The 27933-nt window shown below is 41.1% G+C and overlaps 1 protein-coding gene across 3 annotated transcripts in view; it reads right to left on the reverse strand.

The window, feature by feature from the left end:
• Nucleotides 1–17874: 17874 nt before the first annotated feature.
• CYSLTR2 (cysteinyl leukotriene receptor 2) overlaps nt 17875–27933 on the reverse strand; it is a 40844-nt gene continuing 30785 nt past the window's right edge. For all 3 annotated transcript variants that reach the window (XM_072976215.1, XM_072976214.1, XM_072976213.1), the window contains 3 exons: nt 25025–25076; nt 22547–22619; nt 17875–20565 (listed from right to left, as the gene is read on the reverse strand). In XM_072976215.1, coding sequence (XP_072832316.1) covers nt 19527–20564 — 1038 coding nt within the window. In that variant the 5' untranslated portion in view covers nt 20565; nt 22547–22619; nt 25025–25076 and the 3' untranslated portion in view covers nt 17875–19526. The remainder of the gene's footprint in view (nt 20566–22546; nt 22620–25024; nt 25077–27933) is intronic.

Genomic DNA, 27933 nt, shown 5'->3' on the forward strand with positions numbered 1-27933 from the left:
TTAACAAAGATGCAAAAGCAATTCAATGGAGAAAGGATAGTCTTTTCAACAAGTGGTACTGGAGCAATTAGATATCCATGGACAAGAGAAACAAACAAATAAACAACAACAACAAAAAAACTCACCCCCAAAACAAAAACCTTGAACTAGACCTCACACTTTAAATACAAAATTAAACTCAGGATAGATTATAGATTAAAATATAAGACAGATATAGGATCCTTCAGGGGTCAGAATGAGAAATTCCTACACATGACACCAAAAGAATGATTCATTAAAAAAATCAGTAATGTGGACTTCATCAAAATGCAAATTTTTCACACTGAAAAAGACTATAAAAATGATAAAAAGACAAGATCCAGACTGGAAGAAAATATTTGAAAACCTATTTCATCCTTTCTTAACCTTGAGTCCGAAGTCAGACTATGATGAAACCACAGAAAACTGGATATGAAGTGATTAACACCAGTGCCAATGAGCTGCTGCTTCCTGGGAATTATTTGAACACTGTGTCTCAGGAAGTGTCATGGTTCGGCCAGAAGGGGCCCATATCCGTCCAGACTGAGAAGCGACATCCAGTTCGCAGAGCACTGGCAAGGGAATTAAAGGCTTTTGCAGATATCAATTCGATAAAGATGCAGGACTTAAAAACAACACCTTCAGCAATTGTGTAAACAAAGCTAAGGAGTCAGCATCATCAGCTCTGAAGCAGGAAGTGAGTATTTCTGCACAGGCAATGAGGGAAAATCCGACTTAAGTCACAAGAGGATCCCTGGAATTTGCCTGCGCCACACAGCGGCAATGTCCCGGTCCCAAGTGAGGACAAACAGGAGTTTGATGCCAGAATCCAGTAGGGGTCACCACAAAGCAGCCTCTGAATGTTGTTCTCATTAACACATGTAGGCTCAGCCATCTTTATCAACTCCTCTCTTCATCTTCATAAATTCTCGAGTTAAAGAACACATCTGGGTGGACTCTCTGAACAGGGTGGACCTGAGTGACTCTTAAGAGCGGGCAGAGCCCTTCTTCACCCCATGCACTTTTGCCTTTGTGTTTGTTACCAAGAAATGCCCGACTCCAAACACAGGCACGAGGAAGCAAGGCAGAAGGGGAAATGGGAGAACTGACATTTCCCAACTCTTGCTCTGTACCAGGTTCTTAGTCGTTTCATTAACGTTATCTGCAATCCTGACAGGTGGAAATTAACTTCATTGTACAAATAAGGACACTGACGCTTGCAGAGAAGAGGCCAGCAGAGAAGGGGCCGACTTGGCTGGAGTCACAGCTGGGAGGCTCTGCAGCTGGACCCCACCCATCTCCGGAGCTGGCGCTGCGCCACCGCCTGTAATTCAGTTCCTGACATTTGCAGCCGCGCAGGCTCCCCGCTCCACGCCGTCGGAGCCTGCAGAACCGGAGCTGTTCCTCCGATGGGCAAAGTCGCTTCTCAACACAAACAACAGCCCTTTCGTGGAAGGTAGCTTCATGGGGAAGAGGTTTGGAAACTCCTGCAGGAAATGACACGCGTTCAACGGAGCACAAGCCCTTCGGAAGGCAGCACGGGGAAGTGTGTGGCCCTGGCAGTCCCTGGTTATGGTCCAGAGCGTCCCTCAGACAAGGGGCAAGGGAATCTCGAGTCCCTGGAATAGTGCATGTAACAATAGCTTCCTTGTTCTGTCTTGCGACCCCTCCCCATCCCCGACCCCCATTATCTAATTTAATCCTTGTTTTCCAAAAAAGGAAGCAGAGTCTCCGAGAGTGTAAGGAAATTGCCCAGGCCACACCGCTCCTAAAGAGAAGAGCCTCTCGGACTCAAGTTCTGTCTCTAGGACTCACGATTTCTCTGCTCTGTTGCAGACCCAGCTCTTCCCAGAAGAGCCTGTTTGTCCTCCCAGAGTTGAGGTTGTGCCACCAGCAGCCTGGGGGCTGGCCACCTCTGAAGTGTGACTTTCAGAGACACTAAGGGGGCTGCCTACTGACCCCTAGACTCTCCCTCACACTTAGTTCCTGAGGCTTGCATTTTTTTTTCAACAGGGAGCAGATCCTTTCATTCCATAACCAGAGAAGTTGCAAAATGTGAATGCTGATACAAAAGGTAGTGGCATTGATTTAAATTTGCACTCAAGGGAAAATAGGGAGCAGAGCCAAAAGTGAAGAGCCTGGGCTTTGGAGTCAGAACTGAATTCAAACCTGGATCTACCAGATGTGAGCTGTGTGTCCTTGGGCTTGTTGGTTCACCTCTCTGAGCCTCAGATTCCTCATCTATAAAGTGAAACTTATGCTACTTACCTCTAAGGGTGAGCATCAAGATTACATGGGAAGTGCATGGAAGTGCCCAGTTCAGGGCCTGGCATACAGTATATGTTGAATCAATGACAATCATTCTTTCTATGACCATCACAACTTCTCAGTACTTCTGAGTTCCTCTCAAAGTGTGATCTTACAGAAGAAAGAGCAAATGTGATTAGCTGACTTCAGCACCACGGTTCAGGAGCTCTGTAATCTTGGGCACATCTCTTACCCTCTTAGCCTTAGACTCCTTGCTTTAAAACCAGACTGTTGTCAGGATGAAGTGGAATAATGTATTTGAAAGTGCTTTGTAACACAGGCAAGTTAACTTGCTGTCAGTATGCAGGTGGGGTGTGTATTTGAATGTGCAGGGTGAGTACAGAGTGGTTTTAGTTTAAGATTATCACATTATTAATCAGAGTACCAATCACAGGTCATAGAATGTTGATGGCAGATTCTTGCTGGAGCTGTGAAGAAGTTTCTCCTTAATGCTATATATCTCTATTAGTGTGTGTGTGTGTGTGTGTGTGTGTGTGTGTAAAGACACACATACATTTCCCAGACGTGTGTAATAATATGTTGTATGATTATATCAGTCTGATTACACATCAGAGAAATCCAGCGGTAGGTTTTGAAGCACTTTCTAGCACTCCCCTCAGGCCAGTCTGGGGACAAGTGCTGCTGTACATGCTGACTCACAGAAATAAAACATGACACTGCAGGCTGGGCCACCAGACACCCAGCTGGAGCTCTGAGGACATAGGTGGCTCTGAAGGCAGTGTGTCCCTGAACAGGAGATCTAAAGCAGCCAGGTTGGGTATGAAAACATTCACAGACACGGGCTGCCGGAAACTGAATCTGAAAAAGCCGTTGGAAAACTTCCCCAGACAAAGAAGTTCAGGAATAGGCTTCACAGAGTGGGATGCGCCTTTGAAGTTGTCTGCGGGCAGAGCTGGGGCTGCCGCTTCTGCTCTGGGATCCTGCAGCCCAGCCTTCAGGATCCTCCCAGAGGCTGAAGGAAAAGCAGTGTCTCCCTTCTACTCTCTTCTGCTGGCTAAAGCAATGCTCTCAGTGTTCATCTGTTGGCCTCAAGTCCTTGGGCTGTGTTTTACTAGCGGATGCTCTTCCTTCCAGAGAATTTGCCGGTATGGCCTGGCATAGCGAGCAGTTTTACTCTGGAGGAGTAAATACAACTTTGTAGGATGCAAAGAAGTGCAAGAAGGGAAAAACGCAGATTGTTTTCTGGAGATATTGGCCAAGGGGATTTAGTTAGCAGCTATCAAGCTCTTAAAAATATGAAAATTAATTAAATTCAATTTGATGAATGAGAATAATCATTTCAACAGGCTACCATGAGAAGGAGCCCCCTACAGAAGGAAAACAAGCATTTCAATGCTTCAGGTGCCTTATTTAGAGGAGTGCTGAAATGTAAAAAACATTCAGGTTTTGAAGTGAATGGTACTGATGGTAGTGAAGTGAGCCCTGAAGTTCCTGTAACAGAGCAGGATCCTGTGAGGCCTTCCTGGGACAGAACCATCACCACTGCTGCCATGTCCTTCGCCTGCCTCTTTACATTAAAAAAAAAAATTAGCAAAGAATAAATTTAATCAGAGAAGTAAGAAAATGCAGAAGCAAAGGAAAATAGTGAAACACAACAAAATAATAGTTTAGCCAGTAAACAAAATCAAGGACCTTTAGTTCCTCCTTAAGGGCCATAAATAATATTCTGAGCCATGTTCTTTGAGCTCTTTTACAGACACTGAAACCCCCACCAAGTGGAACAAGGTAACCGCATGATGACCAGACTGTAGCCATGACAAAAGCTGCTCCATCTTGCACAATTCTGAGAACTAACCTCAAGGAAGTGGGAACAAATGAACCCTGAAGTTGAAGGTTAACTTACTTAAAACAATCAAGATGATGCTGATCAGACCACCGTATGACCGACTTCAAGATGACCGTCGGAGCTGGCTGTTCTGTTCTGCACGCAGCCTCCTCCCTCTGCCTTTTCCCTCTTGAAACTCCCCTTTAAAAGCTCTTGCCCCCAGTCAACAATAGTGAGTTGGTTCTTTGGGACATGAGCCCCTCCTTCTCCCCAGGATTGCCAGCTTATTCAGTAAAGCCCTGTTTCCTTCTACCCAACACCTGTCTCTCGGGATTGGATTCTTGAGGGATGAGCAGCTGAACCTGAGTTTGGGAACAGTCCTCCCTGCAGCAGGGCTCCTACTCCACACCATTGGGTCGGTTCTCACATTCCACCAGCTGGGAGTGCTCTGATCCCCAGAGGTTTATCCTTCTCCAGGTTCTCATTTCCTCTTACTGCTGTAACAAATCACCGTGACCCTGGTAGCTTCAAACAATACGTGTTTGTTCTCTTTCAGGTCTGTAGAGCAGAAGTCTGATATGGGTCTCATTGGACTAAAATCGAGGAGTCAGCAGGGCTGTGTTCCTTTTGGAGACTCTAAGAGAGCATCTATTTTGTAGCTTTTTCCAGCTTCTAGAAGCCACGCCCATTTCTGGCGAACAGCCCCCTCCCCCATCTTCAAGGCCAGCAGTGGAGCAGCTTCAGAGCCCTCTTTCACGCTGACCCCTACTTTCAGGTCAGCACACGTGCATTTAGCGTACATAAATTTGTCCGAACCCATGGAATGTACAGCACCAAGAGCGCACCCTCAGGTAAACTATGGACTTGCGATAATAATGATGTGTTCATGTAGGTTCCGCCATTGTCACAAATGTACCATCTGGTGGGGGAGGCTATGGATATCTGGGGAAAGGGGGCATATGGGATATTTCTGTACTCTCTGCTCGGTATTGCTGTGAAGCTAAAACTGCTTTAAAAAAATAAAATCTTTAAAAAAAAAACTCTTAATGGACAAATAATCTGTGTAACATTTGTGAAAATGTTAGAAACTACTGCACTCAACTCACCCCATTTCAACTTTATATCCTGAGAGCTGCGTAAAGTCCTGCCCCTGGAGGGAGCTGAATCCACAGCTGAAGACAGGAAGGAGATCAGGGTGTGGTGAGGTTTCCTGCACTTCGTGGTCACCCTCTGTGACAGCTCAGAGCAGAAGTGGGGAACCGGAAACCAGCACCATTCAGCCCTGGGCCAAGTACGTCTGTACTGTCCCACTTCAGACTCACAGTGACTCTACGAGGGAAATACTAACATTTCTGTTTTTAAAATGAGAAGAGTAGGGCTCAGAAAGATTGAGTAACTTGCCAAGCTACAGATCGAAGGGTCTGGATTCAAGCGGAGGTTTGTGTGGGTCCAAAGCTCATGCCAGACTTCTTTGCCAAGTCACAAGTGTGGAGAAGGTGGTTCTTTGTGGGTGTTCTGAACTCTGGGTGTGAAAAACAGGCAGAAAAGTGGACCTGCAAAGCAAGAGCAGTCTCAAGGGAAGTTCACTGGTGAGAGAGGCCTCTCACACTTACAAAGGATTGGTTGCCACTGGAGGAATTCCCAGCTCTTGTAAGATCCCAGTGGTCCCTGTAGTCTCTGCGGGGAAAGGCCACCAGACCCGACCAAGCAGTGCTGGAGCGGGGATGGGCCAGCAGAGGGCGCTGTGCAGACGTGGTTGGCCCCGATCTCACCGTGGGACCCTTCCCCCTGGAGATCCAGCAAGTGCCCAGGGCTAAGCCAGGGATGGAGAAAGGTCACTTTTGAAATAAGTTTGTTTCTTATTTTTCTGAATATTTTTCAGACAACTTTGGAGAGTGAAGTTTGCCTCTTGCAAAATCACTAGTTGCTGTGGTTTTCTTTCTCTTAACATAGAACTTCCTTTCACCACAAAGGGTGTCAGGAGACACTGCCGAAAAGTGGAAGGAATAGAGAAAGTGGGCATGTGCAACCCCAGATCTGACTCTTGTTAGAGGTAGGAGTTCTCTCTGAACTTCTTTGTGTCTTCTGTAACCTGGAGATCACAGGCTTTATCTCACAGGTCTGTTCTGAAGACTAAAGAGACGGTATAGAAAAGGTAAGTATATGATCTCACTCAGTTTGCAGTCATTTTGGTCTTATGACCCCTTTAAAAATTATTGAGTCTTAAACATTGTTGAAAACTCAAAGAGTTTTTGTTTACATGGGTTCTATCAATCTTTACTACATTAAAAAGTAGAATTTACTTTTCAATTAAATTGTTCATTCAAATATTTATTTCATTAGAAAAAGTACTAATTAGCAAGAAAAGATTGTAAAGCAACTATACTTCAATAAAAAAAAAGAATAACCATAAAAATATATGTATATATCAATTACACACTAACCTTAAAGTATTTTTTGTGAAAAGTTACTATTTTCAAAATAAATTTTAGTTTGAAGAATGACCATGTTTTACATTTTTGCAAATCTCTTTGATGTCTAACATTCCCCTGGATATTCGACATTCAGACTATTGTGATATCACACATGAGTAGCCTCTAGAAAACACTGTTGTACACTCATGAAAGGATGGGAGTGAAAAATGCAGATAACATCCTAGTGTTCTATGAAAATAGGGTTTTGATCCATTCATTCAATAAGTGATAGTGATTACATTGTTCCCCAAGAGAGTTCATCCCCATTTCTGGGTGGCTACTCTGGCCTGTGACATAGGACACTGTGTGCACAGGAGGTGAGCTGGTCCTTGGAGAAAGTGTCTGACAGGGGGGTTATGAGAAGTTTTACTCAACAGGCAGAGAAACTGAAGAGAAATCAAGTCATCAGTGAGATGACTCAGACCTTGCACAGTTGGAACCAGCCTGAGCTCACAGCCCTTCCAGTGAATGCCAAGGTGATGTCTATCTTGAACATAGGAAGTCCAGAAGTCATAAAAAAGAACAAAAGTATGCCATTTGCAGCAATGTGGATGGACCTAAAGAATATTACGCTTAGTGAAATAGGTCAGACAGAAAAAAGATATATACTAAAAGTAGAATTGCCACTTGATAGGGCAATTCCACTCCTGGTATATATCTGGAAAAAATGAAATCACTAATTTCAAAAGGTACACGTACCTCAATGTTCATAGCAGCACTATTTACAATAGCTAAGACGTGGAAGCAACTCAAGTGCCTATCAAAGGACAAATGGATCAAGAAGATGTATAGATACACAATGGAATATTACTCAGTCATAAAAAAGAATGAAATACAACCATTTGCAGCAATGTGGATGGATCTAGAGAATATTATGCTTAGTGAAATAAATCACACAGTGTTTACTGTGTGATATCACTGTATGTGCAATCTAAAGAATAATAGAAATGAAAAGACATGCAAAACAGAAATAGACTCACAGATACAGAAAATAAACTAGTGGTTAGAAAAGGGGAAAGGAAAGGAGGAGGGGGAAATTAGGGATATGGGATTAAGAGATACAAACTACTATGTATAAAATAGATTACAAACAAGAATATATTGTACAGCACAGGGACTTATAGCCATTATCTTGTAATAACTTCATGGAGCATAATTTGTAAAAATACTGAATCATTATTCTGTATACCTGAAATTAATATATACTGTAAATCAACTATGCTTCAATTAAAAAAGGGGGCAGGGGGTGGGAAGGGACAGACTGGGATTTCAAAATGTAGCATAGATAAACAAGATTATACTGTATAACACAGGGAAATATATACAAGATCTTGTGGTAGCTGACAGCGAAAAAAAATGTGACAATGAATATATGTATGTTCATGTATAACTGAAAAATTGTGCTCTACACTGGAATTTGACACAACATTGTAAAATGACTATAACTCAATAAAAAATGTTTAAAATTTTTCTTAAAAATCACTGAAATCACTCAGAGAGCAATTGGTCAACCAAATGTTTTATTTCAAATTAACGTAAAATCTGCCTTTGAGTGACTTCCAAAATGTTTCATTTTCTTCCTGCTTGGGCATTTACTATGTTTCCATCTCCTCTCCAGCAGGCTCTGAGCCAGGTAAGTCGTGTGTTAACAAAATTCTGCCTCCTGCTGAGACCGGCACCACTTCTGAGGACCCAAGTTGCCCTGCGTCTGCCCAGGTGGGCACAAAGGCTTCCCTGGGTGGCCTTCCGCAGAAGGAGAACCTACTAGCACCTCAGTTGGGGCGCTGGTGGCTGTATCCCTGGGTCTCGGTCAAGGCCTTTGTTACCTTGGTTCATCACCAGATCCCCCCCACAACTCCTGCTCATTCCCAGTCATCCTGTTACAAAGCCCCCTCTCCTTGACCTTTGTCCCCTCGCTTCCTCTGTCCGCCCAGCCTGCATCCTCTCTGCCGACACGGCTCTGTCTCTGTCCCGTCCCGTCTTTCCCTTTAGGCCCTTCTTCCTACCTCCTCCCTCCTCTTTGTCTTGCAGTAGAACACCCTTCATGTTCCAGGCTCTTGCCTATAATTAAGATGCAATCGACCCAGTCAGTCACATTTGTACTAATTTTCCAGACGAGAAAAATAAGGCACAAAGGAATTGAGTATCTTGCTCAGGTTCCCATGGCCGGTTACCGCTGGGACCAGGCTGTGACCCTTCGTCTCCAGACTCTCCATCTCATCACTGATGCCTCTTTTAAGTGGCATCTTCATTTGGAGGCTGTCCATCTTCCATGTCTTTCCCATGTTCTACCTGTGATAGGTCTCACCCCATGCACTCCTACCATGTGCTCTCTAAACACATCTTCTGATAGATTACAAATTGACCAAGGTTCTGCGCTGGATCAGGGCAGGCCTCATCTCACGGAGCTTCCAGTCTCTTCCTTTTCGCTCTGACAATTGGGTTCATTCAAGCCCTTTTACCTCATCCGCTGTCTCCTGCCTTTAGCCCAGAAACACTTTTATCTTGGGCAGATATGGACCGGACAAGGTTTTGCTTTGTGCTGTATGTGTCTTTAGCAAAGCCCTCCCAGCCTCTCCTCTTTCAAGGCTGCTCGCCTGCCATTTCTGAATTTAGTTCCCAGCCTTTAAGCTAGCCCTGAGCCAGCTACGGTCTCCCTGAGATGCCAGAGCTCGGTGAGGCCAAGGGCAGGCCAGGGCCCCGGAGGGCTGGACCTGAGTGAGGAAGAGCCAAGTCAGGGAAAAGGAAACTAAGGTTAAGTGCTTCCTTCCTTCATTCAAAATATGGATTCAGTGCCTTCTTGGTTTCAGGGACTATTCTAGGCCTGGGCTGCCTCGATGAGCAGAACCAACAAATCCACTTCTGTGAAGTTTGCAACATATTGGGAAAGACAAACTGTAAACAAATACGTATATACAATTGTGTCAGCCAAACCATGGGTAGCCAAGACTAGCTTTCCGGTCACCAACAGCAATCAAAATTCTTTGTAAACAGCTTATGCAAGCATTTCCTTTTGTCTTTAAAATCGCCCTGATGATACCTTCCTACTGGGATACTATTTCTGTTGCTACTCAAATCTGTGTACCCGGAGTTGCAATTCTTTGATCCCAGATAAACACTTTGATTGATGGTTGCCTCCTGAGAATTTAAAGTTGACACCAGCAGCCGACTCTGATGGCGCCTTGATCTTGGAGTGTTAGCCTCCAAAACTATGAGAAAATAAATGGCTGGTAGAAGCTACCCAGTTTGTGGAATTCTGTTAGGGTAGCCTGGGCTGACTAACACACATTCCAACGAGTTCCTTCTGTATTTTGGGTTTTTTGTTTTGTTTTTTTCAGGGGGAGGTAATTAAGTTTATTTATTTCTTTACCTTTAGAGGAGGAACTGGGGATTGAACCCAGGACCCTGTGCATTCTAAACGGCTCTCTACCACTTGAGCTGTGCACTGCACTGTTTGAGCTATGCCCTCCCCACCTTGTATTCTGTTCATTATGCATCACTGGACCTCTGGCAGGGCTGGCAACAGCCTCCCTCCCAATTGGAGGGAAGGGCTCCCTCTCACTTCTAGAAAGGGCAGTTTTGCTTCAGGAGGATTGAACAACGGGTAGTTTGGAATCCAGGATGCCTTAACTTGTTTGTGTCTCTGTTTCTTCATCTATAAAATGGGGAAGATAATACTAGTGCCTTGAGGAAAGTTCTAAATATAAAATTCAACTGAATAAATAGCTGTTGACATCATTTATGCATAAGGTGTTATGCTGGGGAGAATGTAGAGGCAAATATGTAGAAGTAAATTTCCCTTGAGGGAAATTTTTCTCAGAAATAATGTGTGTGTGTGTATAATAACTATGAAAGCATTTTGGGAGTGTGACATTTTTAAATGAGGAGTTTTTTAAAATAATATTAACAATCTTGTTACTTGTTTAATGTAAAAGTACTGGTTTTGTAACCATTATAATAGTCTAAATATGGTCTCTTAAAGTGTCAAAGTATTTACAAGAGTGATGTATTTGTGAATTTCATTGAACATTTAGAACTATTGGATTAGGTTTGCAGTGTTTAACTATTTTGGAAAATTTACTGTATTAAATTTATTTATTTCAATTTATTAGTTATATAAGTAGTTTGAGAATATTGAGAGGATTGTTGATTATTTAGTGTTCAAGGAAATGCTAATCATTTAATAAATGTATGTGTAAGATTCTGCGTGTCACCCCAAGGTAACCAAAAATTGGGGAGAAGTAGAGGCTGTTAAGAGTGCAGAGTTGGGGGGATGCAGAGAGACTCTGGAGAAGCTGCCTGATGTTTTAGAGGTAATGATAGAAGGATGGGGAAAAATGCTACATGCGAAGAAAACAAATCCACTTGGGCATTTTCTGGAAGGGATGTAACAAAGACCCTAAGTGCTTAATTATGCTTTCGTTGCCAGGCTGTGTTTCTTTGAAGGTGACCCCATGCTATGGCTGGACCACAAAAATCCCTGACTTTTAGGAGTCAATTTAGAGGTACAGGAGTAAATGTGCAAATTTAATGCACAGAATTATTAAAATGAAGCAGCTTTCTCTGCAGTATCATCCAAATCAACCCCAAGACTTTCCTTCTGGAAAGTACAAATGGATTAAACTCAAAATTCCTGCAAAATGACTGTGTCCAAGTTGGTTTATAGGTAGAGGATGGTGGTATTTAGGTCAGAGCATCTCAGAAAAACTGCCAAGACTGGAAATTTCACCCAATGCTCAAAATGTTTCCATTTTGACCTACCAATGATGTCATACACAGACAGACACAGAAACACATGCTAAGCTGGGATGTTTTTTGGTTCCCTCTCTCATTACTAATTTGTATTATTATAATATTTCAAATTTTCAGACTCTATGGTTTGACAGAGTTCAGGACACACTATCTCAAAATATTGTTATCAAGCAGGACCCTGTGGGAGTCTTCCAGGGTCAGATGCCTCCCCCATAAACTCTACTGCAGCTCCTCTCTTAAGTACTCAGATAATAGTAGCTCATGTGTAGTTCCTGAGTTTTTCAGGTGCTAAAAATCACTATCAAAGGGAAGAAATTAACTACTTGAGTGAATGCACGTGGCCCCCAGACCTTCTGGCGCCTAGGGGTTGAGCGTGTGGACCGCCCTGTTATTGCAACATCCATCAATCAGAGAACTGTGCATGAGCTGATCACATGCCTTGTGACCTGCGGCCCCGCCCCCCATAGCTTGGCCTTTATGCTTTACTGAAACTATTTGGGGAGTTTGGGTTTTTCTTGGGCATGAACCACCCTGGCCTCCTTACTCGGCCCTGCAGTAAAACTTTCTCTGCTCCAAACTCTGACATTTCAGTTTGTTTGGCCTCAGGGTGTGGCAGGTACATGAACTTGCCTTTGTTAACAATTTTGGCCAGCCTAGGAGCCTGTGCCCATGGAGGGCTGACCCCAGCCCTTGGCAGCCCCTTCCCTGGGTCCTAGCAGCTGCCAGAGCTCACTTTGCTCCAGGGAACCAGGAGGGACTCTCTCCGACAGGCGCCGGCTGACCCACAGCACCAGGCTGTTTGGAGCCAAGAAATGTCCAGAGCTACAGTCGTCCACATTTGGTGTCTCCTGGGGGTGAGTGGCTCCGGCTCACGCAGGCTGGGAATTCTCTCCATTCCATCTGGGCTCATTCCCACTGGGAAGGGAGCCGCTGTGGGCTCACTGTGAGCCACTCGGGGTGTGTCTCTTTCTAGAGCTGGGCCCATCTGTTTGGAAGCCTCTGTCTGGGAGTGGAAGTGGAATTTTTGGACTACACTTCCTCTAACTGTCACGCGACCATAGCTTATTTGTTGTGTTTTTGTGTGTATGGTTTTGGGGTGAGCCACTCAGGCTTGTGCAGGATGGGAAAATTCAACCCGCTCCATCAGAGCTCCTCCCCTTGAAGGGAGTGAGCCATTCTGGGCTCACTGGGAGCTACTCTAAGTCCATTCTCTTTAGAGAGCTGGGCCGGTCTGTCTGGAGGCCTCCGTCTGGGACCGGAAGTAGACTTTTGGGGCCACACCTCTTGTTTGTGGGACCATGTGTATTGTTTATACGTGTGTGCATCGGTACTTGCATTGGTCGGTTGAGACGTCTGAGTATCGGGGCACATGTCTGATGACACCAGGGCCCCCTTCCCTATTGCCGTGGCCTCACCTGTGGGGAGCGTGGTTGGGGTTTTCCCTTTCTAGCCTTGGTCTTTCATTCAGTTTTATCTCTGGGGCACTAGCTGGGATCCCCCCTTTTGGATTGATGGGGCACTGGTTAGGAATCTCCCTTTTGTGGCTAGGGAGCTGTGACCCTGAGACATGGTTTTAAATTGTTGTTTGCTTGATATTTGATAACATCGGCCGTGAATAATTAAGCATGGATGATCAGAGCTCTGCTCCGTCTTACACATAGAGTATATTTTGCAAAACTGGGAGGTCTTCAGCTATGTTCCCATAAATGAAAGAAAATTATATTTTTACTGTAACTCTGTGACCTCAGTGCTCCCTGAGATCTGGAGGACAATGGCCCTACTGTCTCTGCTGTTATAGTAAAGTGGCTCTTTTGCAATCTGGCTTTTATCTTGGGTGTGTGTGTGTACGTGTCTTGGTACCTGAGTCCAAATCCTATTCTCTCTTCCTAGTTTTGTTGAAAGTGACGCACCTGAATGTCAGTAAATGATACATATATATTATTGTCTATTACTGTTATTTCTTTAAATTGAAGTGGATGTTTGGGAACTGGAAAAAAAAATCCCTGAAAATAACCAAGATGATGGGGTTTTGTATAAACCAGTATAGGGGGAATTCACATTTCCTTTCCCGTGCCTCTGAGATGTAAATGAACTACCTGGCTCTCAAGGAAAAAGATTTTTTTAAACTCAGGCAGAAAAACTGTGAGGTCTCTGGTTCTGTATTTAGGTAAAAATTAATGCAAAAGAGCTCTATTTAATTGACTTAAAAGTAAGCACTTGCAAATTAAATACTTCTAAGTATAGAAGAAGCTAGACAACAAATTTTAGGTTCATGTGATCTAGGAAATATTCAGTATTAAATTAATATCTGATATTAAAGCTAGCTTAAGCTTGTTGGTATAATCAACACAGACACGTCTTTTGTTGTACCTGGGTTTATTGAAAGTCAACAGGGTCATGTTGCTTCTGTTGCAGTTAGTCAGAAAGAAAAAAAATTCAATTAATTTGATATGACAAAATTCTTATAAGTAAATTAAATGCAAGTGACATAAGAGCTTTTGGGTGAACTCTTTAGAAATAATTCTGTTTCAGGAATTCTACCTAACATTGACCTCTCCAGATACTTGGTAACTTGAAATTGTAGAGTTGTTCTAACCTAAGATAAATTACGGAAATTTGTTGAATAGCTGGGTCATTCCCAAGCAGGGTAAGATGCTGGAACATTATTTACTGAACATCGGCTTCTCTTTGCAGAGAAACTAAAGTTGTTTAGGACTATTAAATATGTTTGGTGCCACACTGAGATGTTGTCTATAAAAAGCACGTATTTTTAGAAATCATTTTTGGCATTTGTGTTTGCTAATCTACAGAATGCTAATGTAAAAGACAGTTCGTATTTGCTTACTTATTTTGTTTTCACTAGAAATGAACATTTTTATGAGTCGAGGATCCTAATTTGTATGTCACCAAAGCTACTAAAAATAATAAAGGAACCATTTCAGTATACAGTAGGAAAGTAGGTTATATGCTTTAAGTTTAAGAAAAAATGTTTTTGTCCTAAAGCTGGTTGTTTCTAGATGAAAAAAATAAGGGACAAACTAACACGGATACAGAAAGTTGCTGAAAGTTTGTAGAAAGGGAGTTTTGTGCATGGTTGGTCTGAGATCAGATTACACTTAAGTAGGTAAATGGATTTTGTTATTAAAAGAAGATTGGGGCAAGACTAGATTTTGCTTCCCCTGTGTTAAGAGAACAAGTTTACTTGCTTGTGATAATAGTGCTTCTGATTACAGATTGTGTGAAACTTTTTGATGCTGTTGACAAACTTCGTATCAAATTTTCATAATTTTTTTTTAACTTTAGCTAACTTTGGGATGCTTCAGAGGACCCCTGAGACATCTTAGAGAAAAATGTTAAACTAACTCCGATTGGTTGGTATGTTACATTATATGGCTTTGTCAAATGAGTGATAAGTTTCCTCAGACTATACACTGTGGATAAATGTTGTTATAGACATTTGGGAAATTATTTAAGTTTTCTGAAATTTAGATATGTCCTGGTATAATGCTGTCCATCATAATTCTAGTTGTTCTAGTCATAATTCTAGTTCTAGTCTAGTTATCTTAAAATGTCGTATGCCACAACAACTTGATTAAGCTTCTTTGTAAAAACTTTATAACCAGATCTTTAACTTTGCCTTTCTAAGTCTTTTGTCATTCATAGACAGTTAAGCTAGTGCTTTGCAAACTGCTTCATCTTCAATAAGATTCATAAAAAGGACTTTTTGACAAGTATAGGTTTCTTTTAAATCATACGAAGTGGGTAAGGTATTTAAAAGGTCTAATGAAAACTCTGATTTCTTAAAATTGTTAGTAAAAAGGATCAGTTACATAAGGATTGAGTAAACTGGTGAATATGTTCGTAATTTTTTGGTTTTCATCTGAAATATTACTGGCTTTTAATCTACATTTTCTAATTGAATTGTTTATCAGATGTTTGTCTCCCTATCCATACTAAAAGTTACTGTTTAACTTCTAACCACACTATTGCCCCCAGTGTTTAGGATAGAAAGAGAATTCTCTGATGTTGTTGTCACAGAGTATATCTACTCAGGATGTATGACAATGCTTGCTCTAAGTCTGTTGCGAAAAGCACATGTACAATGCTTGTGTGACAATTAGCCTTGAGTCTTGTGTGCGACCTGTAGCCTAGTCCTCACTTTTCTGTGGCTCTTTCTCTTTCTTGCAGCCTGGGGGCAAAATGAAAGCAAACCAACACAAAATAAACCCCGTCACCTCCGGTTTAAGGTTATGGATTTCAACCTTCCCTAAAGAACAGATCGTCAGGACTGAGTTTAGCCAGGTTTGGATGGCTCTTGCCTTCCAGCACACAGCTTTGAGAGTCTAACCTTTGTTGTTTAAGATTACTGCTTTCTTCTCAGATTTCTGGAAGTAACTAAATATCTTTATGAAGGAAGCTGTTTATAGGTGTCTGCGTTTGAGAGGAGGTTAAGGAGACCCAGAGTGGCTTTGCGTCATAATAAATTAGACTTCTGTGACATCACTTCTTGTGCAAAGAGTACTGGAGTCATTTGTTACACATTAGTGGAGTTTAGGCTTCCCACAGTCCTCCTCTTAGTCCCACCCACCCTCCAACCAGCCAAGGAGACTCCTCTTCCTGGTGTTGATCCCCAAGGCAGGGGTGCCCAATATGAGGCTCCAACTGCTCACTCCCCAGGGAGGATCTCCACCATGTAATCTCCCTTTTCTTCTGAGTCCCCTCTCAGAGGCACAGGTCCTGACCCAATTATTTCTCTTCCTTTCCTACCTGATTCCATGTGGATCTTACTTATAGCTGTGGTTGTACTGGAGTCTTCCTGCTAGTCTGCAGTTAGTCTTTGGTGAGAATTATTCCACATGTAGATGTATTTTTGATGTGTTTGTGGGGGGAAGTGAGTTCTGCATCCTTCTACTCTGCTATTTTGATCTCCCCACAACCCCCACTTTGGTGTAGATTCTGGCCATCCTCACTCAGTCAAGGTAATCCCTTCTTCCTTGGTTTAGTTCAGGAGTTGGTGCATAATCTGAGTAGGTCTGATCAAAAGGAAGCCTGTAACTTTTGTTAGATGACTTGGGCAGGAGACACTGTGTTTCTTCTCCTGGGTACAAGTAAGGAAACATGTAGCTTCAGGCTGCTTATAATCAGCTTGTTTCCGTGAGGGGATTCAGCCATGGGACCAAGCCAATACCTGGAGAGGGAGGCTCACAGAATTCTTGGTTGAATAGGGCCTGAAGGCCAAGTTCCCTTTGTATGGTTGTTATGTGATAGAGTGATCGTTTAAGTCCCTTGGAGTTGGGTTTTCCTTCCTTGCAACTAAAAACTATCCTGACAGTCTAAATCACACCTGACCCCAGAGAGTGACTCCTCTCAACCCCAAAGGGGGCTCCCTTTCCATGGCAGGGCTGGGTGGGCTTCCCTCAGGGTCCCAAATCCAAATGTAGTCCTTTCCTGCTCTCCTTTCTTCTCTCAATGTGCAGTTTTCATTTCTGGTGGCCTTGTCTTCCTCATCTTTTTTTTTTTTAAACCAGAATTAATTTGAGTTTTAAAATTTTATTTCAGCTTAGTATTAATTTTATTCAGCAATACATAGTCACATGTTAGATAGTTAAGTAGTTATTGAAAAGAAAAGAGAAATCCTCCCCCATCCTCCCACACCCAATGGCCATCCCTGCCAGTCCTTTTCACTATGTCTTCTGAGCTTTAGCTTCTATTGCTAAATAACATTTTTATACAGATACTTACCATTCTTTCTTTTTCAAAAAAGCAAAGTGAGGATTTATTAAGCTATAGATAGTAGGCTCTCAAGGGGAGAGCCCATCATTCTTTAACTTTAGTTATTATGTATTTTCCGTGATAAAATATATACCCCTCCCCCCAAATACGTATCTACTCGCCTCATTTTCTGAAAAAAAGTTACATCACAGTATTTTGCTATTTACATCATTCTCTATGTAAATACTGTCCACAGCTAAGCCATGTAGTGTACTATGGTCATATTTCCTTTGTTTAAACAACAGTTTCTTTTCCCCTAGCATTTAATAATTGTGTTTAATCTTTTCACATGCTTATTTTCCTGTGTATTTTTACTAGTTCATCCTAAACTACCTGAGAAAAATATAAATCCCGCCGAGGTGTGCAAATCAATTTAGTTTCCTGTTTTTCTGCTATATACCAGTGTCCTGGGAATTCTCTTCATCTTCCTCCTGTGTTGGATTCCTTGTTTACTAGATGTCATGTTTTCCTCTATCTTGGTTTACTCTCTTATTTTGGAGAAGCAAATTCTGTGCAAGGGTGATGAAAATGTTGAGACCTTTCGTACTGAAAATGTCTCTATCCACCCTCTCATTTGTTGTTGGTTTTTCGTGTTTGGGCCCTTTCCTCCAGTGTGTAGGAGTCAATGACCGCTCATAACAAGAGTGAGGCTCTGACAGGTTGAGTAGATGCTCTCTGTGGGTAGAAGGGATTAGGTACGGTGTGGGCTTCCGTGCTGTGCAATTAATAGGGCCGGCACCAGGAATCCCCAACAGTCTGCATCTGTTGGTCTTTTTCCTTGAGTTGGGCAGCTTCCCCCATGGCAGGGTCCTCCAGGCCAGGCTCCTGTCCCGACGAGGTATGAGTCTGCCAGCATTGTGGCAGCTGAGTGAGGGCAGGGCTCTGGGGCTCTTGTTTAGTATAAAGACTTTGACTTAGTCCCTTCCTAGCTTCAGAACACCACCTCCCTCCTACCCTTCACTCTATCTTGGAGTCAACAACTACAAAGAGAAAACCTCAGCCTTCAGTCTTCTTATGAGAGTGAGGAGACATTAGGTGCCTGGTAAGAGAGAAAACTCTTACTCAGACTTTCAACCAATCTTCCTGGAGGTTTGCAGGGAGAACAGTGGGGGAAACACCCAGCCAACCCCTCTGCACAGAGGTTTTTAAAACTCTTACAGAGCAATGTGAACTTGAACAAGTTTCTTAATTTCTCTGGGCTTTGGTTTCTTAATCTGTAAAATAAAAACAAAGGGCTTTGGGGTGAAGGTTAAGTGGGATTAATAAATAGGAAGTGCCTTGCAGAGTCTGCCCAGGATGGAGAGAGTCTGCCCAGCGTGGAGAGGGCACTCAGTTGCTGGCAGTACAGTGGTCGTGGCAGCCGTAGTTGGCAGTCTCCTTAACCTGTTTCAGTGGACAGAAAGAACTCCACTCCCACAATCCAGGGTTTTCTACACTCTCTCAAAAGAAAGCCACCCTACTTGTGTTCTGCCAAAATGTTTCTAGAATTTTCGGGGTACCACAATCTTTGCAACTTGCCTTCCACCCCACCCTTTCTCTCAGTGCCCAACCACGCCCTTACTGTCACCTCCTCTTTTCTGGCTCCCAACCAAATGGACTTACCTGTAGGACTAACAATTGCAGCGAAGTTAGCCTGAACCCAGATCTCAAAAGGAAAATTGATCCCTCCTTCTCCCCTGTTCTACACATAATCCCTCCACCCACTAAGACAGTGCCCCAGGTCCTCCTCCTACTCTTCCTGTCTTTCCTAACTCCCTGGCAAGAGAGAAGCAAAGGGAACCGTTTTGCCATCAGTGTGCTACAGACTCCCAGGGTAGAACAAAATTCCCTTCCCCCTACTTCTCACCAGCTCTCCTTGCCCCAGTCGTTCTTCCTACCTTTCTCCCACTGCTCTTGTTTGGGACCTTGACTCTGCTTGGTTAGTGGGCAGCCTTCCTTTTCACAGTCGATGTCTCTCCACGAAATTCTAAGGATACTTTTTCCAGCTCCTCTGGGGTCTCCAGTAGCTTTGTTAATTGGCTACATCTCAGGGGATTGAAGAGTGAAGAGGAGCTGGAGAAGCTGGAAACGTTGGGGTCATCTTAAAATTAAGACTGTAGAATGCCTAGTGGGCCAGAGACCTGGTACAGAATCTGATGAGAAGCAGCATCCACTGGGCTCAGCATTGTTTCCCGGCCTGATATTTTAGGTTGCAAGATCCCATTAGGGATTTTTCCTGCTGTACTCCTTTAGACTCAATCACTGAAGATACAACTGATGAAAATTTTGAAGTATATCTTATTAACAAAAGTCATGGTCAAATCAATCTTGGGACCCCCCCCCCGGGTTGGGGTTGGTGTAAATAGATGGTCATTTGGAGACGACACGTGAATGAAGGTGGACACAAGGACATAGGAACAGCCTCACCTGATAATCCCTTACACTCTTGTTTCCTTTTTCAACTGCGTACATACAGGAAAGCTGCACTTTTTTTTCTGTAGATGACCTTTCCTGAGTGCAGACTTTAGTCTGTCCTTAAAATTCTCCCCAGCAAAGTAATACAGCAAAGGGTTGAAGCAGCTGTTGGCCGCTGCCAAAGCTAATGAGATGACCACGGCTTTATGTAGCTTGTCTTTGCATTTACCCGCTTTCCACATGATCAAGTGGAGGGTTCTCAGTATGTGATAGGGCAAGAAACACAGGAGGAAGATGATCAAGGCAATGATGATGGTGGTCAGTGCCTTCCTGTGAGAAAGCCGCAGCCCCGATTCTGGGACCTCCACCTTTAACAAAGTTCGAATGATCAGCAGGTAACAGATGCTGAGGATGCAGAGCGGCAGCAGAAAGCCCACCACCAGGGCAATGTAGTTCATGGTCTTCAGTTTCATAACCTTGTTAGAATTCAGCTCTAAGCACGATGTGACGTTGCCTTTCAGCTCAGAGCCATTGTTCAGGAGTATGGTGGAGATAGCCATGATAAAGAGCCAAATGACCCCACACAGAATCCAGGCACTCCTGATGCTGGTGGCATGAAGGAGCCGGAAGGGGTGAACAGTTGCCAGGAAACGCACAACACTCAACACAGTCAGGAAATAAATGCTGCTGTACATGTTGACGTAAATAGAATAAGACATAATCCTGCAGGTCAGGTCCCCAAATATCCAGTTGGAGCCTCTGAGGTAATAGTCAACCCTGAAGGGCAGAGTGCTTGTGAACAAGAGATCTGAGATGGCCAGATTAAGCATGAAAACATTCACAGATGTGGGCTTCTTATAAGGCTGCAGGAAAACATATATGGAAAAGCCATTTCCCAAGGCTCCCCAGATAAATATTATCAAATATACAATGGGGTAAAATTCTCTCTTGAAGTTTTCAATTGTGCAGTTCCTGTTACTATGGTGATTGCTGGAGGTGCCATTGGGTTCCACGTCTGACAGGGAGATGGGTGGCGATAAGGACACAAGCTTTTTCTCCATGCTGAATTGAAAAGAAACAGACACAAAAAATTACCTCCTGCTCACTACTTACATTCTTCCACGTTTTAATGAAACAGAGAGAAATATTAGCTTTTCTTTAAAACTTGAGTCAAAAAATATTGCCTACATTTTACTATATGTTTATACATTTAGTATATGCCTGTACTTTTACTATATATCTTTACTATATGCTCCATTACATTTCATGATAAATCTCTAGAATGCAGAATAAACATTAATTTATTTGGTTGAAGCTGAAGTCTCAAAATGAGGGAACTTTTGCCTAGTGCCCATGTTGGCATGAGTGCCCTGTGACACTGCAGTCTGAATCTACCAGACAGCAGATTTCTCATCAGAATCTGTAGAAGACAGAAGGAAGTGGCACAGGTTTGAAGTGCTCAAAGAAAAGACCTGCCAAAAGTATCCTTCAGGTATCAAGACAGTCTCAGATGATGGAAAACTAAGAACATTTGTTGCCAGCAGACCCACCCTAAAAGAATCACTGAAAGAATTTCTCTGCAGAAAGGAATCAATAAAAGAAGGAACTTTGGATCAGAAAGAAAGAACATGATAAGCAAACATATGGGTAACTACAATCGGTTTTTCTTCTCTTTTGAGTCTGAGTTTTATATGATGTTTAAAACAAAAACTATAACACTGATGTAATTCTAAATGGATGTAAAGAAATTTTAAGATAATTATATTATAAGTGGGGAAGGGTAAAGAACATAAAGGAGGTAAAGTTTCCACACACTTCATCTGAAGTGGTAAAATGATGATGGTCTATTGGCATCATGGCCAATAGACCATGGTAAGTGAGGCATGTGTAATGTAACACCTAGAGCAGCCACTAAAAAGCTATATAAAGACATACACTCAAACACACTAGAAGTAAATCAAAATGGAATTCTAAGAAGTATTCAGATAACCAACAGGTGGCAGGAAAAAGATAACAGAAAATGCAAGCAAACAAACAAAATGGCAGACATCCCTAACAAACCAATCATTACATTAAATGTAAACAGCCTAAATACACCAATTAAAAGACAGACTGGCAGACTGGAAAATAAAAAATATATGACCCAATTATATGCTGTCTATAAGAAATTTACTATTATCAGAAAGACAACAAATAATAAATACTAGCATGTGGATGTGGAGAAAAGGTTGGAATCCTCATACACTGTTGGTGGGAGTATAAATTGGTGCAGCCACTATGGAAAAGAGGATGGCAGTTCCTCAAAAAATCAAGAATAAAACTACCATATGACCCAGCAATTCCACTCCTGGGTATTTATCTGAAGAAAACGAAAACACTAATTAGAAAAGATATGTACACCCTGATGTTCACTGCAGCATTATTTACAATAGCCAAGATATGGAAGCAACCTAAATGCACATCAGAAGATGACTGGATAAAGAAGAGATAGTGTGTACGTATCTATTTATCTTTATCTATATACACTGATGCTCTTGTCGGTCCACCCAACCTAAAACCACACGTCCTCCAGGTGCAACACCTGTTTCCTCAGCTTTTCTTACTGTAAGGTGAACTTGCGTGCTTATCTCTACGACTGGCACAATTTCACCAGGGACAGTTTGTAATTGCAGTCATGATTGTTAACTTGAGAAGCACTTTAGAACAAAAAGTGAGGAAACTTTCCAGAACAGATTGTTTGGCTAAAAGAGAGGCTCTTTTGTTTAATGTTTGGAGATAGCCCCCTTCTTTGCTTCCATACTCAGGATTAATAAATGCTGGCTTTTTAATCAGCGTTATTGGTAAAACTGCCAAAGACTTAAACCAATTTTCACATCACTCTTTTTTGTGTGTATATTTCAAAGTCCCTTTTACTATATATATAAACTCACAGGGAACATAATTATCTTTTTCAGTTAATGTCATATTCATCTGATACAGGCTCCCTTTTTGTTTTTTCGATTTCTCTTTCTCTTTTTCCCTCTCATAGGAAGTTAATAATTACCTGATCAAAAGAGTTCTTCACCTTTTATGTGCACACTCTCAGAACATCTGGTTCAGGCAGACAGTCCAAATGTCTGAAATAAAGAAAGAAAATGTTATTAAGATGTGTTTTGTTTTATGGACACTTAAAGTATATTTACATAATAGCTTTTATAATTACAGTTATGAGAAAAGAAAAAAGGGCATTATCTTCAAGTTAAAAAAAGATAATGTTTTTGGCATGATTCAGAGTCTTTAAATAAGTGGTTTAATGTACAAACTAGTGTCAGCACAATATTTTGGTTTATACAAGGCCAGCATTCAATTTTTTTTTTGATTAAACTGAATTTCCTATATTGGTTTTACGAGTTAAGCAAGAGTCCATTATTATCTTCAAGTTAAAAAAAGATAATGTTTTTGGCATGATTCAGAGTCTTTAAATAAGTGGTTTAACGTACAAACTAGCGTCAGCACAATATTTTGGTTTATACAAGGCCAGCATTCAATTTTTTTTTTTGATTAAACTGAATTTCCTATATTGGTTTTACGAGTTAAGCAAGAGTCCATTATTTCTGTAACTTGTTTAAAATTTATAATTATACACATAAAATTATATTCAACTAAAACGAGTGATAATAATGAATGCCTTTTTAAAGATAAATTTTATGAAATTCTTACATTGCTACAAATCATAGGATTTAATTAGTTGCCTAAAATCATAATTTTCTGATCCATAACTAACTTTAAGACTTTATACAAGTGGTTAAGTTAATTAATACATAAACTTTAAATGCTGTAATAATTGCTGAATAAGAAATAGGTATAAAACACTAATCACTGAATATAATTTTTTACCTTATTTCATAGAATAGCAATAGATGAACAAAATATGCAAATGCCTGTGAATTAAATTATGTCTGTACATCAAAATTGTTTAAATTGTGTGAAATAAAGGCTAGCAGACAGAAAAAAATAATTTTTTATTTTCTCTTCTCTACATATTTATGCTTGAAGAAATCCAAGGTTACTTTGGTTAAAGATGATAATTAGTATAAATGGTTAATACAGAGAAATACAAATATGTAATATGATTTTCTGTTTATTAGGAAAGGTGAAACAGTTTATTCAGAGGGTAAATTTAATATGATACACATTTTATTTAATAGATTTAATTTTAAAGCTATAAACACTTTAAATTTATTTATTTGTATATTTACATATTTGTGAATGCCTAATTGCGTACATATAAGGGCATATTAATAAATACTGCAAAGTGTTATTTGAAAATGTACAAAAAGAGTAAGATTAGAATTTGGGTCTTTTTAATATAAAATAACTAGGTTATTTTGTGCTCATACTAGTAAAGATTTCTTTTTGTCAATAAAATATTCTGTTAAGTTTCAGTGCTTCTGACATACTGTTAAATCAATTTTTAAAAGATTTCTTGCCTTAAAAAGTTAATTTCTCAATAACTATTGTTAGTTGCTGAGTGTTTTTACACTGTTGCCTATAATTATTTCTTGACTCTAGATAGTTATGACTTATATCTTGGCTCCTCAAAAAACTGTTCTTGATTCTTCCTTTCCCAAATTCAAGCCCTCAATTCAGAATGAAATTGTTAATACGTTTTTGGGGACTAAATTGCCTTTGGGTTTACTACAATAGCCAGTAGGTAATACAAGATTTGCTCCTTCATCCTATGAAAGAACACTGGAAATAATTAGATTTCTAAAAATCCTTTGAATTTTAATTAATTTAAAACTATTATGCAAGCACTTCTGCTTACCAAACTTAGTAACAGTAAACTGATCAATTACAAAGAAAGTTGATTTTCCTAAGTTAATTATACTTAGGTAAATTGTGCTAACAAGTATCTTTCAAGGATTATATACTTTTTAAGTCAACAGAAGCAAGCTCACGTTAAAGTGCAAAGATTACCACCTGGGTATCAAAAGATTATTTTACAGGATTCTAGGTGCACAAACCCTTTTTCCTGTTTTGTGATGGAAAGTCTGAACAGCACGAGGGGTTCTGACCCAATTACATGGGAATCATCAGCGATCAGTTGTTCATTTCAGTCTTTCATTGGACCCAGTAGCCACGACATAGCCCTCCTGTTTAAGAGCTACAGCAGCTGCAGCAAGTCCTGCAGAAGCCTTACGTGAATTTAGTCAACTTTGCTGTTGGTTCTTAGTCCACTAAACTGAATAGTTTCGCTGCTATCTACTCTCTTTATTGACAGAAATAACTCGGGATTTTCAGCTGATCACCTAACCTCCTGTGCAGTTTTGCTGGTTTCCCTCTCAAACATCATCCATGGCTGTAACATTCTAAACCTAGCTATCCTCCTCCCCTCATCTGTGGAAAAAGAAGCCCATGATCGGTTACCTTGGTTAGAGAGAGGTAACCAGATTCTCCCTTGGATATCCCTGTTTTAATTTTGTCTTTTGGCTTGCTCGTACTTAAAGAGAAAAACTATAAACAACAAGGACCTACTTACAGCATAGGGAACTATATTCAGTATCTTGTAATAACCTGTAATGGGAAAGAATCTGAAAAAGAAAAAAAAATATATATATATATGTATGTATATAACTGAATCACAACTGAAACTAACACAACATTGTAAATCAACTAATCAACTATACTTCAATAAAAATAAATAATTATAATGAAAACTACTAACTGCCAAGCAGGTTATGCTTTCACTGACTTGAATTTACTCTTGAAATATAAGCTTCACCCCTAAATGAAACAAGTCCAGATGGCTAAATTAATTGTCTTTACCCAGACATGCTGGATGATAAAATATAAGAGAATTTCAAATATTTATATTGACGTAAGGTATATGATCTTAGATTCATTCGTGAATTCAAAATGCTTTAGAAATGGAGAGATTTCCTGATACTACAAAAACCACTTTAAAATAGACAGTGAGTTAAAGAAACATGAGATGTTTTGTTATTACCTACAGAGAGAGCCATAATAAAAAGTTAAAAAAAAAGACAAATGAACTTATATATAAAACAGGAACAGACTCATAGACATAGAATACAGACTTATGGTTGCCAGAGGGGGAGTGGGGTGGGAAGGGACAGACTGGGAGTTCAAGATTTGTAGATACTGACAGGTATATATAAAATAGATCAACAAGTTTATACTGTATAGCACAGGGAAATATATTCAATATCTTGTAGTAGCTCACGGTGAAAAAGAATATGAAAATGAATATATATATATTCGTGTATGACTGAAGAATTGTGCTGTACACAAGAAATTGACACAACAGTGTAAACTGACCATAACTGAATTTAAAAAAAAGTATTAAGAATGACTATTAAATAGTTTAGCAAAACTGCTTCATGATATGACCTACAATAGCAGAGAAAAAATGGCAATGATATTAAACAAACAAGAGTGGGATAAGTTTAAGGCCGTTGTTAAGGATATTCCAATGCATGCCCTCTCCACCATCAACACAATCCTAGTGAGACGGCAAAGGTAGCATATGGACAACCAGACCCTCCAGGCTTCTTTGAACATCTCCAAAGGGTCTATGGGTGTGTTCTGGTTATTGTTTATTCTCAGAGTGTATTAGGGCTTTTCCTAGCTCTGGTTGTAATGCTTAAAATTTTTTTTTAAACCTGTTTATGTTTGTAATCCCAACTTGTCTCCAGTAAAAGAGCACGTTTCCCTGAAACAATGATTTAAAAACTGTAAAACTTTACCTTTTACTTAGAAACATAATGTTTACTTAGAAATATCCTTATCCACAAACATCAGAGAAGGTAACAAGAACTAGTGGAATTCTAAAGCCCTCAAACTTCTAATGGCCAAAATATTTCCATTGGCTTCGAAGGTAGGCAGGACGATCAGGCTCCTCTAAGACCCACTCATTATTTCCTTCTGAGAAGTAACAGGATACCGCATGCATTTGGGAATTACTTCCAATCCTTGATCTTATCCTATTGCAATCTGTGGGAATGACTGTGGGAAACGTGATGACTGTGGGAAAGTTGCATTTCAAAATATCTTCTAGAGCAGCTTCTAACGCCGGAAACTTAGATATTTGGTCTTCTGGAAAAGACATCAAGGAAAAACTTCTCTTGAACTTCCATGGAGAGGACCTTGTTGCCACTACTAAGAACTGTCCCGGCATTGAGATGCCAACATTTTAATCTTTGGATTCATGTTTTCCAACTAAAAAGACGTACGTAACTTCCCTGCAGCCACTGAGAGTTCATTCCTTGGGGAGACATCAAACTGAAGATTTTGAGAAATTCTCCAGAAGCTGTCTCTTGAAGAAGTGGCTGGCTTCTGCCCAGAACAGCAGAAGAAAGTACTGACCACAGAAGGGGGCAGTTTCCACACACGACGGAACACAATGAATTCTGATTTTTACCACTTTTTTTTCTTTCCTTTTACTATTAACCTTGTCTATCATTGTACTTTTGCCCCCTCTAGTAACTAATATAACCTTCCTGATCTTCATCCCGTAAGGTCTCTGCTACTTAAGGAAAAACAAAATTCTCTGGTCTGTTTTTCTCAGATCATAGCTACTGTTCTGAATTTAACTGATTTCTGACAACATTTAATGACTTAAAAAAAAAAAACCTTCTACACATCCCTTCTATATTTACATTGCCCTTGCATAATTAACCCCAAACTTCAGTCTTATAAAAATTGTACGCTGGTCGCCCCCACATCAACATGCTTCTGCTCAAGTCCTGACAACCGTATCAGCCAACCCCACGCCTTCAGGAGTGGGAGCAGAGATGACGCCCACCCTGGATAAAGACTGTTTATTTTCTTCAGGGACACTGCAGCCTGCTTTACAGGACCTGTCTGACTCCGCGGGAGGAATCCATCCACCACAAGTGACTCTCCACCAACAGGCGCTTGAATAGAGAAAGAGGCTCATTTTGGTTGTGATAACTGATTCTTAAATTTCCAATACTACTAAAACCGTGTTTGCCCCGCTAGACCACTTCCTCTTACAGGGACATCGGGCTTACACTCAGCTGCCAAGCCTTAACCTTCCCTGCGTGTTCAGGATAATCGTTAGGGAATTTCAGATGTTTGAAGCTACCACCCCTCCGGTGAATCACGTTTCCCTAGAAAGAATACACAGAAAACTCCACTTGCGAGAACTCCCAGAGAGAGATGGCTGACTCCCTCACGTGCATGCTGTACTGGCAGCAGCCACCAGAGCTGGGATAACACAACTGGGAAGGATCGTCCAGAGCTTGTCTCGACCCTGGGGCCTTAGTTCTGATTTCGTGGATAACAGTTCTCTCCTTTTGACCTGTCTCACCAGTAAGTCTGAGGTTTCTAGCCTGGGATACAGGGAGAATGATGAGACCATTAGCAGGGCTTAGAGCTCAGGAGACAGGTCAAGGCTGCAAATAC

The sequence above is a fragment of the Vicugna pacos genome, chromosome 14 (genome assembly GCF_048564905.1).
Source record: "Vicugna pacos chromosome 14, VicPac4, whole genome shotgun sequence".
Classification (NCBI taxonomy): Eukaryota; Metazoa; Chordata; class Mammalia; order Artiodactyla; family Camelidae; genus Vicugna; species Vicugna pacos.